Source organism: Hoplias malabaricus, chromosome Y (genome assembly GCF_029633855.1).
Source record: "Hoplias malabaricus isolate fHopMal1 chromosome Y, fHopMal1.hap1, whole genome shotgun sequence".
Lineage (NCBI taxonomy): Eukaryota > Metazoa > Chordata > Actinopteri > Characiformes > Erythrinidae > Hoplias > Hoplias malabaricus.
Window position 1 is genome coordinate 65,147,528 of NC_089820.1, and position 14,100 is coordinate 65,161,627.

Below are 14,100 nucleotides of genomic sequence, written 5' to 3' on the forward strand. Positions count from 1 at the left end.
TAAACTACTGTTAGAACAAGGTTTGGAGTGGAAATGGAAGCTGTGAGAGGTGGTCTCTGACTTCTACCCAGCCCTGTATTTTTATATCAGTGTCTGCACGATTGGAGATGGTTTGTTACACTGCAGTGGTGAGGATGTAGTCTGCAGTTTAAAGAGGATGTGGTTGCCTGAATAGGCCTCTGCATGCTGACATTTTTAGTAGAGCTTTAAACTCACACACACACACACACACACACACTCACTATCACTGCTGAACTATGAACCCATCTCTAACTGTAGTCACTCACTCTAATGGCGTTTCCTAACTCTGGCTTGTGTCCCTCGCTCTCTCTCTCTCTCCCCCTTTAGGTGCTCCTAGCTCCATCTCAATTAATGAAACACAGAGAATACACAACCTGAAATGAAACATGCTCTGAACATGCTCCAGTGTGATTTAATGTGGCTCTGCATACCTGCAGATCTCCACAGAGATCACCAAGATCCTGTAGAGGACCCACCTACTGCACAACATTATACAGCACTGCGCAAAAGTCTTAGGCACCTTTTAAATAATATTAATATTTAATATAATGTATCTAACTTCTCCATCAGAGTGGTTGTATAAAATTATATATAATTACTAGGGATGCACTGATCTCAATTTTTTGGGGGGGGGGGGGGGGCGATACGATAACTGATCATTAGCACCTTGGAATAGCCGATAGCGCTATTAATAACTGATAACATTAGCTTTTTGTAATTAAAGCAAATTCACATTGGATTAAAGCTAAACAAATTCTTTGTATGATCATTTGTCATAGGACAAGCCTTTTCTTCAATATTTCCACATTTCTGAACTTTATTATTTGTATTTTATTTATATTTTTATCAAATATTTACTGCTGGTTCCGCATGAATGGTTTCTATAGGGACGCTAACTAGTGCAGCACCAGCTTTGTTTTGGAGAGCGAGGAAGTGTGTGAGCGAGTGTTTGTAATCGTTTATCATCGTGCATCAGTAATAAATTCAGATGCTGAATGACTCTGTATCTATTTTCATGTGTTTTATATCAGAATGGCTCCTGCACTGTGGTGGTTGAGAGCATCTTTCTGTCGTTTAACCTGCTGTGTGTTGGTCTGTGTGTGTGTGTTTACACCGCTATCTGTATGTGTGTGTGTGTTTAATGAGTGTCGCTGATCCTTTAAATTAGTTTTCACAACAGAAAAATGTAATCACAGAACCTGTTCCATGCAGAAACTGTGAAAAACGTCCACATGGCAGATTTGCTGTGTATTTACAGGTATCAGCGCATACGCGTAAGCGCAAAAAATGATTTATCAGTCAAGACCCTAACCCAACAAGACCCCAACAACCGCATCCAGAGAGTGGTGTACTCACAGTGAAGTCATGGTCTGGGAAAAGCAGCAGGTCTTGGAGAGGATCCTCCTTCAGTTCAGGCTCCAGTTCTGAGATCACAGCCTCGTAATCCAGAGGATCTATTAGCTTCGGCTTCTCCTGCTGTTGACAAACGAACAACACAGCGACATAAGTGAACAAGTCAAAACCAAGGAGATTTACCCCTTTACTTCACCGCCTTGGGGGCTTTAGACCCCTCTCTCTGACACATGGCATTGAGCATGACGATCTATGGCTCATGTGCAGCTGCTTATGTTTTCCTTTGGAAACTGCACATGATGTTGTGCATGTGTATTAGTCAGTAGGCTGCTTTATATGGTTTTATCTTGGCTACAAAAGTGCTGCCTAAACACCTAACTGCCCATGTAAGAGACAGTGAACAAGGTAGCTCAGTGGGAATTGGGACATGACCATCCTGAGCCCACCGGTCACTCTGTGGTTCTACAATTAAAGACTGTAGTCCATCTGTTCCCGTATACTTCTTTAGCCCCCTTTCACCCTATTCTTCAATGGTCAGGACCCCCATAGGCCCTAGATAGTGTGATGTAATTGGTGGATCATTCTCAGCGCTGCAGTGACACTGACGTGGTGGTGGTGTGTTAGTGTGTGTTGTGCTGGTGTAGAGTGGATCAGACACAGCAGTGCTGCTGGAGTTTTTAAACCCCTCAGTATATATATTATTATATGTGATCCACAGACTCATCTTTTCGCTTAGAATTACTGATATTAGCACAGAATGTGTGATATTTGATCCACAGACTGATATTTTTGTATGACAAAGATAAAATTACAGATTGAAAGAAAGGCACCTGATCCACAGATGAGCCATTTGGCCAGAAACCAGGCACAATACAACAGACAGAATGGCATCTACAGAGACTTGCTTATAGATGTGTAGACCAATGATGACTGGCATTAATAAAGGTAGAATTGTATCTGGACCATAGTTGCTAGCTGATCTCTAATGAACAATATTAGTATAGGCAGAACAACATAGGATTTATAGACTGAAGGTTTTGTTTATAGGGCTATAATGAAGATATTCGTACAGACAACTAATTTCATCTCATCCATATAGTGGTCTAAGAAGCTGTAATGATTTATTTTAATATTGAAAGTATGAGACTGTATCCACTGACATATTTGAGTACAATAACATCTGATCCACCTGTAGGAATCTCAGTATACTGGCATTTACTGACTAATATGAGCACATCAGACTTGTCAATTGACCTATAAATGATAAAAATGTGTATCTGAGCATCTGTTCCAGTAACGTAAGTTCTACCCACCCTAGGATGATGTCAGTGTATGTTATTGAGGAAGATGATGGCATACAGGGGATCCCCAGTCTCTATGGCAACCAGTACAATTCAACATCTGCTAGGGGCATGTTAGAGGTTCACTTCCCTGATTTGGGGGGCAGATTGTTGCACTGCCAGCACGTGTCTAAAACCACTCCACATTCTGATGCTAGTCTCATTTAAAAGGTCAGTCGCTATGAAAGTCGTAAAGGGAACTACCAAAAGTACCTAAACTTTTCAAATGTGAGAACGTTTTCAACACACAGGCTCCCATATGTAAAAACAGTGTAACTACAGGTGATGTATTACAGAGGGCTACTTATGTAGCAACCTTTGATTTTAACTGTGTGATTACAGGTAATAGTGCTGTAATAAGAAAGTAACAACCTGTGTAACAACAAGAATAAACCTCAAGTTCATTTCATTTGTTACCAGTAGCTTAACTCCAGTTATACACATTGTTAATGCCCAGTTACAAAATTCCATGGTGAAAGTCAACACAACATAAGCCACAACACAACCAACAGTTTGTAATAAGCACTGTAATAAATAAAAAGACCAAAGCTGCCAGTATAACACAATTTCTCACAAAACTCAGATGGACATAGATCAGAAACGAAACAAGAAGATTTTCCATCGCCCAAAGCCAGACACCAGAGAGGTGTAACGGCAGGTGGAGGTACAGAAAGGGAAGTAACAGGACAGATACATACGCAGCTGATTCGGGCACAGTCTGCACGGGCTCGCCTGGTTTTCATCTTCTTTCGAAAGGTGATTTTACTTCGAAAGCTCATCCTGGACCTGAGGCACTCAGTTGTACAGATATACGGAGTCTACAGTGTTTCGAGAGTGTGTGTTCAACACTCACACACACACTCATCAGCCTCTGGGAGCAAAGGCTCAGTGAGAAGAGAAGTAGAACTTTCTGGCTACATGTGAAACCTGTCATATCATAGAGCGTGTGGTCAGGAGAGGAAGTGGAGCTAGCTAAAACGGCGCGTGATGTCACCACCACAGAGAGAGAGTGAGAGAGAGAGAGAGAGAGAGAGAGAGAGAGAGAGAGAGAGAGAGAGAGAGAGAGAGAAAGGACATTCAGGGTGTTCTACAGTTTGTCCTTCAGTTTTAATTGTGGTCAATGAGTCTAAAACTATTTTCCAAGCTCTTCTGGACTGTTTCTTTTGCTCTATTCATCATGAAATTTTAACACTGTGAAAGTCCAAGGGTGTGTTTGAATTCTGTAAGGGACAACTCCAAACCAAAACGGAGATACAAGGTTTTGATCTGACTGTAACATCTATTTGAAATGAGCCCAACCCAGGTGTGTAAGTGAAACAGTTCACATTTACTGTTCACATAAGTGGGACTTTTAAAGATGCATTTCCAAAAGTTTCAGATGACATCACAGATCTCTTGTTGTTCTCATCACAATTCAGAACTCAGACTTCACCTGTGCAGCTCAGAATTATGGGTAACGTAATCCATCATATGTTACATGGCCACAGGTCTGTTGCTGTGTGTTTGAAGGGGTTTAACACTGAGTTGATCTCCTTACTCCTCACTAGTTAATTTGGCTTGTCAAAGCCAAATTACTGTTCTTCAAAATCGTATTATTTAGTTTTCTTATTATTATTATTCTATTTGCAAAATGTAAAATGCCACTCCTCCTAAGGTTTTCATGCTACAGCCGCGAAACTTCACACGGTCATAGATCCCAAGCCAACTGGGGATGCTTGTGCTTTTTGGAGCAATCTGACTTACGGATTTCTGAATACGAACTTCCAAAATGGGAATTTTTCTCATAGGAATGCACTGGCCGAAATTTCAGCCTGCTCTAACTCATTTCAATTTTGAAGGTCCAAAGATTTCAGATGGCCACAAGATTTCAGACGGTCTGACCTGGTCACACCGAGACCCATCACATCAAAAATCAGACCTCTCGCACTCATCCGTCCCGTTTAATCCCTACTTTAATATCCCTCCATTCACTTGAATGAGGGATGGCTAGAGTGCGTGATGTCATCCTCTGCCCGGAAGCTTTTTTTCACTTTTTAGCTTATAATTTGCCCATAACTTCCTTATACTTTCACCTAGACTCTTCATTTAAATTTTAAATGGTAGAGACAGTTCCCCCTTCAAGCCCCTGTACATTTGAGATCATTTGAAAATACAGTTTTTAAGTTATGAATATTTGTCCGGCACTAGAGAGGGTTTCGTCTCCGATAGAGTTCAATGTATTTTCAGAGCGGCTCAGTGTGCAGATTTTCAAAAATTGTTCTGTGATTAACTCATCATGATGCGATCAATTATTGCTCAAACTGCTACATTTTTACACCAAATTGATCCCCAGTGTGTCCTTGTCGCTATGGTATGTTTGGTTAAGAAATTAACAGGAAAAAGTTTTGAGCTATAAGCATTTGTTTGGAGGGTGGACCGCCGTAGAAATTCATTGAATTCTGGATTTGGCTGTGTGTCTGCGAGTGTGTGTGTGTGTCTGTGTGTGTGTGTGTGTGTGTGTGTGTGAGAGAGAGATAAAGAGGGGGAGGAGTGTGAGGGACACAGAAATATACCGACAGTCTCTAAGATTTTAAAGGTCATCTTTAAGGTGGAAATCCAAATAACGTTGTTTTCAAGGTGGACATCTTAATAAAATTGTAGGTTTTTTAATGTGGAATGTTTTTAAAGGTGGCAATCAAAATGTATTGGCGGTCGTTTTAAGGGTTATTTGAAGTGGACATTTATTTGAGGTGGAAGTCTAATTTAAATGGGGATTTTTCAAAGTGTGGAATTTTTAGTAAAGTGTCAGTCGCTTTAAGATGGTGGTATTTTAAAGGTAGTATTGAATACATTGTTCTATAAATTTAAAGTCATATATATTAAGCAGCATATACGCTAATGTGGCAGCGATGCTAGCAATACGTGACAAGCCAAATTCACAAAAGCTCTTGAACTTTCACCCTTTAGTTAGGATTCGATGTCTATCAAGCATCAAAGCACTAATGAGATCACATGCTGATGCTGGACCATTATTTTATATCACAAACACTACTCCAGCTCAAGCCAAAACCACCAAATGAAGCTCCATCCCTCCAGAGAAGAGTTTCTCTGCTCCTCAATGATAGCTGACACTCATCTCAACGCCTGGTGACCTTACGCTCATGTGCAGCTGCTTCAGAGCAACCAATTTCAGCTTCTGCTTTGCTGTAGAGATTAAACAATTTGTGTCTTTACCACTGAAACTTTGCATCGTAAATGGCAGCACTTTAAATTGGTAGAAAACTGTGTACATTTTATTCTACACCAAACCAAACAGTTCTGATGACTGTATCAGGAAATAAATGTTAATAAGGACCTTTAAATTAGAATCAGAAGTAAAAATGATGGAGGAAATAAGGGTGTTGTTGTCACTCAGACGACCACATGCACCATCTTAGTCAGTGTTTCCAGTTTTCTGTTAGACCACAAACTGATCCACAGAAACCCCCCCATCAATCCAGACACATAAACTACACCATGTTTATGATGAATGAGTATGAAAATATTTTTGGTGAATTTCTTTTCTTTTCACCGATTTGAGAAGATGCACTGATGTAGAATCATGGGCCAGTGCTGATACCTGATGTAGTTCATGTTTTTAATGAGTTACAAATGCAATAACACAAGCAAAATGTAAAAAGCTAAAGTAAACCAGCATCACACCAACATATGGCTCTTCCTGAAATGTTAACACTGACTTTATTACTCCATTATTCCTATTATTATATTTTAAAGCAACAATAGCTAGAATATTTTAAAATCATTGTGATGCTTTACTGATCTGTAATAAGGACAACAGAACCTCTGTTGATGTTACTTGGGGCTTAGCACTGCAGAAACTGAACTATGTATCTTTTGGAGGAGGGTGGGGAAACCACCCCTACTCCCTCCCCTATTACATAAGTGCTAATTTAAATATTTCTATTAATTTTGCTCATTTTTATGCATGTTTGATTAACATTTTCTAATTTTATTTCTCATTTAATTAAACATGTGTGTGGTTTTTTTTTTGGATCGTAGGAGAAAACCAGAGCATCGAGTGAGAAAACACCAAACTCCTCACAGACAGTCACCTGGAGGAAACCCAGACTGACACTGGGAGAACACACCATACTCCTCACAGACAGTCACCCGGAGGAAACCCACACTGACACTGGGAGAACACACCACACTCCTCACAGACAGTCACCCGGAGGAAACCCACGCAAACACAGGGAGAACACACCACACTCCTCACAGACAGTCACCCGGAGGAAACCCACGCAGACACAGAGAGAACACACCACACTCCTCACAGACAGTCACCCGGAGGAAACCCACACTGACACTGGGAGAACACACCACACTCCTCACAGACAGTCACCCGGAGGAAACCCACACAGACACAGGGAGAACACACCACACTCCTCACAGACAGTCACCCGGAGGAAACCCACGCAGACGCAGGGAGAACACACCACACTCCTCACAGACAGTCACCGGGAGGAAACCCACACAGACACAGGGAGAACACACCACACTCCTCACAGACAGTCACCCGGAGGAAACCCACACAGACACAGGGAGAACACACCACACTCCTCACAGACAGTCACCCGGAGGAAACCCACGCAGACGCAGGGAGAACACACCACACTCCTCACAGACAGTCACCGGGAGGAAACCCACACAGACACTGGGAGAACACACCACACTCCTCAGACAGTCACCCGGAGCGGGACTCGAACCCACAACCTCCAGGACCCTGGAGCTGTGTGACTGCGACACCTACCTGCTGCACCACTGTGCCACCCTTATTAATTAATTAATCAATCATAAACAACATTCATCACAATTTAACATACACACAACTGAATGTAAGAGTTGCCATTTTAATGTAATTCCTTTGGACGCAGTGCCCCCACGTTACCAGCACAATATTGTTGTTAATAAATGTTTAACATCTAAATGTACAGTGCCATGCCTGGACTATTTTCAGTTCTTGTTTATCTTCCTGAGATTCTGAGCGCAGAGTCTACCCCCCCTCGTCCTATAACGCTTTATGTTGATCTGGTGCTGCCTCTGATCTCGCTTCATGAGTTATGGTTTTTACCTTGTTTTGACTCAGGGGACTTTTCTCCTTTGCTGGTGCTTTCGGTTTGACCAAGTGAGCCCAGCTGGGTACGTCTGGGAAAGCGTTTTCTGATTATATCTACAGCGAAACGGAGTAAACAAATAAAAGGGATCTGATAAAAACACCTGAACCACAGACCTCCCTGAGGAATCCACACAACAGTCACATGGAGATGTACTATGCAAATATCTCGTTCCACCTTAAAGAATGTCACAATTATTTCCAGGTGCCAGGATGTAACTGCAGTGCCATGTAACGTGGAGCAGCAACTCTGAATTATGTTTAATCATCAAAAGATGATGTGTTTATTTCACATCAGACATATCGTCTTTTCCGTTCCACCTTAAAATGTGCAGCAGTTACTTGGTAAATGGTGTGTTCTGGGAATGGGAAACTAGAAAAAGAAACCGCACCTACTACATTTACATTTATGCATTTGGCAGATGTTTTTATCCAAAGCGACTTACAAAAGAGGATCTAACATTCAAACTACAGCACAATTTATACAAATTACCTTACACTGAGTGCAATACGCCACAGGAAGTAATAAGTGCATTAAAGAAAGACTTTCAGTGCAAGAGATACTCTCGGAAGAGCTGGGTTTTCAATGATTTCTTGAATGCGGAGAGGGTTCCTGTTGCTCTGATGGTGCTTGGAAGCTCGTTCCACCAGCGTGGTACCAGAGATGAGAATAGCCTCGACTGACCTGTACGGGGGGTTGGTCGTGTTAGTTGGCGCTCCTTTGAGGAACGGAGAGGGCGGGCGCTAACGTATGGTTTTAAGAGTCTATTGAGGAAGATGGGAGCAGAACCAGTGAATACTCTGAAGGCCATCATTAGTGATTTAAATTTGATGTGAGCAGCTAAGGGTAGCCAATGCAGCTCAATTAATAGGGGCGGGACATGTGCTCTTTTAGGCTGGTTGAAGACCAGGCATGCTGCCGCATTCTGGATCATCTGAGCGGTCTCACACCACAGGCCGGAAGACCTGTCAGGAGGGCGTTACAATAGTCTAGACGGGAGATTACTAACGTCTGAACGAGGAGCTGTGTTGTATGTTGAGTTAGGTATGGCCTAATCTTCCTTATGTTGAATAGGGAGAAGCGGCACGATGGAGCTACAGAGGTAACGTGATCTGCGAAGGTCAGCTGGTCATCAACCATGACACCTAGGTTTCTCACAGCCTTGGAGGGAGCCACTGATAGGGACTCTAGCTTGATGCTGATGTTGTGGAGAAGAGCTTGCTTGGCTGGGAGGACCAGTAGTTCAGTTTTGGATAAATTCAACTGGAGGTGATATTCCTTCATCCATGTAGATATGTCAGAGAGACAGTCAGAAATTCGAGTTGCCACTGAAGTGTCACCTGGAGAGCTGTGTGTCATCTGCATAGCAGTGATAGGAGAAGCCATGTGAATGTATCATTGGGCCTAGAGAGGTGGTGTACAAGGCAAAGAGTAGGGGTCCCAGCACTGAGCCTTGGGGCACACCTGTGGTGAGGTGGTGTCGCGGTGGATGAGGTGGAAGTTTGTCCAAGCCATGACACATTGAAGGATCGTCCAGTGAGATAAGACTCAAACCAGGACAGTGCATAGTTCTTGAAGCCCATGTCAGTAAGTTTTTTTAGTAAGATGTGATGGTTGACCATATCAAATGCTAATGTGTGTGCTTGGACAGTGGGAGGAAAACAAAGCACCTGGAGGACACCTACACAGACACAGAGAGAACACACCACACTCCTCGTAGACAGGGACCTGAGGAGAGGATCCAACCCAGGACCCCAAGACCCTGCAGCTCTGTGAAACCAATGCCAAACAACCAGTTTACTCCCCTTTGATTCTTCAACACCCAAACCCTGGATCCTATACAGTCTGTTGGTATACAGGTATTTACAGAGTACACACACCCCCAGGCAGCTCTGTTTCACCCCCCATCACTTCCACCAGGCTATTACCCCTGACACTGTGCTAATGCTAATCATTTACTCTCAGAGCCCAAAATATCCCTGTCCTCCCACATCTGCCCCTTGTAACATATATCCCTTGTCCCCTCCCTCACGCCTCTCTCTCTCCTCTCTAATTGTACCCTTTACCCTCTGCTTGTTCATCAGCCTCTCATCCACACGCTTCCCTCCGTTTCCTTTCCTCCCTTCATCGTCCTTCCCTCAGCACGGGGCGAGTGATTGCACTGATTATGTCTGTAAACTACAGCTGCAGACCATCAAAATAGAAGCAGAGGGGAGTGTGATTAGTGAGAGAGAGAGAGAGATAGAGAGAGAGAGAGAACAAAAAAGAGATGTTTACCATTTAAAATTTGGCATAAACACACACACAAACAAACACAGGCTTCAGACCAGACATTGGAACATTGCTGTGAGGATGTGGCTGTGTTCATCATTCACAACAGGGTTAGTGAGATCAAAGGTGTTAGACTAGGCTCCATCACTGTTGCACTGTTCTACTGCCCAGTGCTGAGAGCCTTACACCCCTCTTAGCCGATACTGGGCATTTAGAGTGGTGACATTACGCTCATGTGTAGCTGCTCCAGAGTGTCCTACTTCATTCCACGGCTGACTCTGGTGATAACACAGAATGGATCAAGTCTGACTTCTCTCTCGCGATGGCAACACCTGGCCACATCAGTCCGTCCCTAACTCGGCTGTATGAGTGAGGACAAGGGGGGGTTAAGAAACTGAAATTGTCACCTCTCACTGCACTGTAGGTGTTGCAATGCACTTTGCAACGTTCTCACTGCTCTGTTGTTTCAACCGTTGAATCCAGTCCGAGAAAACCTCACTTTTGACTTTATGAGCTCAACAAATTTATTAATTTTAAAAACGTATTTCTAATTTGTGCTGAATTTCCTCCCCAGTTATTAATCAACTTCAGCCCCCCCCCCCCCCCCCACCGTCTCCCCCGAGTCTCCCCTGATCATACACACTACCGCTAGCCCTCCAGAACTGAGCAGAGGAAGAATGGAACTGGGTTCTCTGGAGTGATGGAGCTCCAGCCAGGGCCCATGGCATGAGTCGGAGTGGTGTTTTTGTTCGAGAATGAAACTGACACGTAGCACAACACTTGGTGGATTGGGTGTGTACAGACCCTGTGAGCAATTATGCTGTGGACATAAACAAGAGTGTGGGACCGTTTGGAAAAATCTGAAGTTAATAAATAAATAAACCACTTTTTTTTTTTTTTTTTTAAAAGGGGGCTAGAAAGTACTTAAAAACTGGGAAAAGGAGGAAATAACTTTGCAACTCAAATTAAATGCTCACTTATCTTGTATTATTGTGATTATTATAAATATTGCTATATAATATGAATATAAGTTATACTGTACGGTGCATGAAGAGTTAACCATGACATGTGTAAGTGATGATCCAGTGTTTCGTAACCATGGAGAAACACACACACACACACACACACACACACACATGTTGATCCCAGAGCTGCAGCTCATTCACAAAACACACAAACACACATGCAGCATTTTTCCCACAGACCCCCACATTCCCACAGACCGATCGCCCCCAGCTATGTCTCTCTCTCTCTCTCTCCCTCTCAGCTGTGCCAGGAACTGCATTATATCCATTACTCCTTCCGCAAATTTTCCCAACAATGCCTCAGACAACACAATCTCCTTAAAATGTCCAAACACTTCATTGACGCCCAACACACAGCTCTGCATTCCACCTTTAGCAAAACAGCAAGTTCATCCTCGGCCTGTTATTATCCAACACATTTCATTCTTTCTTCAGCCACTGCACTACTACCTTAAAATTAGCTTCCTCCACACGTCCAGCCCCAGCCAGAGGTCTGTGCTGCACGCTTCAGAGAGACGAAGGGTAAAAGTCATAGGACGGAAGCATATGGCCAAAATTCATAAGCCAGATGTTACGATTACATTCAGCCACAACTCTCCACAACCAGTGCACCTTAAAGTAGTTGAACTCTCTCATTTTATAAGAGGTGTTTGGGGTATAATGTATCTTACTGTTGTCTTTAGGAGCTAAAATAATCTCATGAGGCTGGAGGTATCAGACTGTGCAGTGTGTGTGCCCAAAAACACTCGAAAATAACAAAGCGGGGACATAACCAAAACAAAAACAACACTCCAAACGCCTGCTGACATTAAAAACCACAAGACATGAAATTGATATAAATGGTTCAGCAAATGAAGGTGTCTGCTGTATCACCGGCTAAAGTAATTAAGCATCGCAAGCAGAGGGAGGCGGTGGTTACCATGACGATGACAGTGCGAGGACGGCTGTCGGCTTCGTCCTGCGCCGGTGCTGGGACGTCCAGAGAGACGTGCTCCTGTCTGCGCGAGCGAGGTCGACCACAGTTGACCCTCAGCAGTGAGCGGAAAGCTTGTAGCAGCACCACGCTGCCCGTGCAGCCCATACCTGCGCCAGAAATGTGAGACCCTCCGCCGGACTACGGGAGTTTGATGACAAAGCCCACAGTGCCGATTCGGACCAAGGGTTGACTTGGGTTTTAGTGTTGACGCATTGTTTACATGAAAACACAAGCGCTTGGTACAGCCATTCTGACAGACCGCAGTAAGTGACAGGAAACGTAGGGGGCGATATGGCTTCTACTGCCTCATTCGGAAAGCATTTGATAATGTTTAGAAAATGTTTATAAGACATATAGAGTCATGAAGATATATAGCAATATTCCATGTAGCGTGTGATAAACAGTGGTCTGTTATATTTATATGAACTACACAATCTTTGTGACAGAGTGTAATACACCACCAGAAGTCTAGGGGGCGATATAATGTGTAAGTTGTCGATGCACCATAAGGAAAGCACTTGGTTTCTGCATGGATGGAATTTCATATTATGTGTAGAATGGAATAAGTCATAAGATATTAGCCAATTAATCAGTCACCGATATTTAGATCTCAAGCTAAGTGTTGCATTGATGATGGCCTCTGCTCCTTTGATGCTGGCACAAATAAATGCACATTTAAAAGCCAATTACTCAGACAATAGTTGATGGATTATTCAATTACCATTTAAACATTTAAAAAAGTAATCTATTGTGTAAAATAAGATGCAAAGCATGCAGCATTAATCAACTATGCTAATTACCAACTTAACTGATTAACAACTGATATATTAGATGATTGTTAATTGAGTTCCTAGCTGCCACCCTGCTCTCCTGGAGCTCCAGACCCACACGCTCAGCTCTCAGGACTCACCCTGAAGGAAAACAGCCCAAGGTGGGAAGGACATCTGGGGTCCAGCCCTTGCCTGCACTGAGGGTCCTGGAGCTCCAGCTTCGGAAACTAAACTTTCTTGGACGTCCTACATGAGGATGGAAAAGCAGAAACCAAGGAATATCAGTCCTATCCTGGTCAGAAAGTGTCGGGAATCCTGCCACACAGAGATCTCCTGAAATTCCTCCAGGTTCCTTAGAACTTGCTAGAGCTTTAAAGCTGGGGTAAAACCCTCTGGCTCCTTCAGACTCCGGAGCTCCCTCCTTCTCTCTCTCTCTCTCTCTCTCTCTCTCTCTCACAAACACACACACACTCTGCCGGAGAGCAGTGAAGGAGGAGACACTGGCAGCCTTGTCTCGCGCAAATCTGCCTTCACTGCAGCTGTGCACAACTGGATCGTCCAATCCTCAGCCTCGCTCACAGTCAGCTGACCACATGACACATGAAACATATCGGTGCAACGGTCTACATGACAAACCCCACTGTTCTTTGCCTCCTCTGGTTTTAAACACTTACACATGTCTGGAAGAGCCCGAGGACGTCTGGTGTCGGCCGGACAGAACGAGCAACTGAGGTCTGGACAAGGTCTGCTGGGACACAGGCTTTGTGCATCAGCCTCTCTGTCATATTTACAGCCCTCTTTCTCTTTTCTTTCGGCTTTCCAGTGCAGCGCGCCCCCCTCCACGCTCACTGCAGCGTGTCCTCAAAAACGCGGAGGACCATCCAAAACCTCTCCCGCGTCTAAAAATAGTCGTCCCACTGATGCAATAAACTTCAGTGCATCAGCATTATTCCACGCACGGGAAAGAATGAGAAAAGACAGAGGAAACAGAAAAGACAAAGTCAGTAGGGCCTCATAGACGTGTACGTACACAGACTGCAGAAATACCCATGGACTTCTGTTACATTCCTTAAAGTATGACTTCAGATGCCATTGAAAGCTGGCATTCACGGTTCTACATGATACAAATCAGCACAAGAGTGCTCTAATGGCTCGTGGAGAGATTCCTTGGTGGAGTGAGTGCACTTGACA

General features: G+C 43.6%; 1 protein-coding gene across 3 annotated transcripts in view; it reads right to left on the reverse strand.

Annotated features, from left to right (window-relative positions):
* The window catches only part of LOC136677769 (dedicator of cytokinesis protein 10-like), a 67,493-nt gene extending 63,937 nt beyond the window's left edge, over window positions 1-3,556 (reverse strand). For all 3 annotated transcript variants that reach the window (XM_066655393.1, XM_066655394.1, XM_066655392.1), the window contains exons 1-2: window positions 3,413-3,556; window positions 1,378-1,497 (exon numbers count right to left, since the gene is read on the reverse strand). In XM_066655393.1, the coding sequence (XP_066511490.1) occupies window positions 1,378-1,497; window positions 3,413-3,493 (201 nt within the window). In that variant the 5' untranslated portion in view covers window positions 3,494-3,556. The remainder of the gene's footprint in view (window positions 1-1,377; window positions 1,498-3,412) is intronic.
* Between the last annotated feature and the right edge of the window lie 10,544 nt (window positions 3,557-14,100).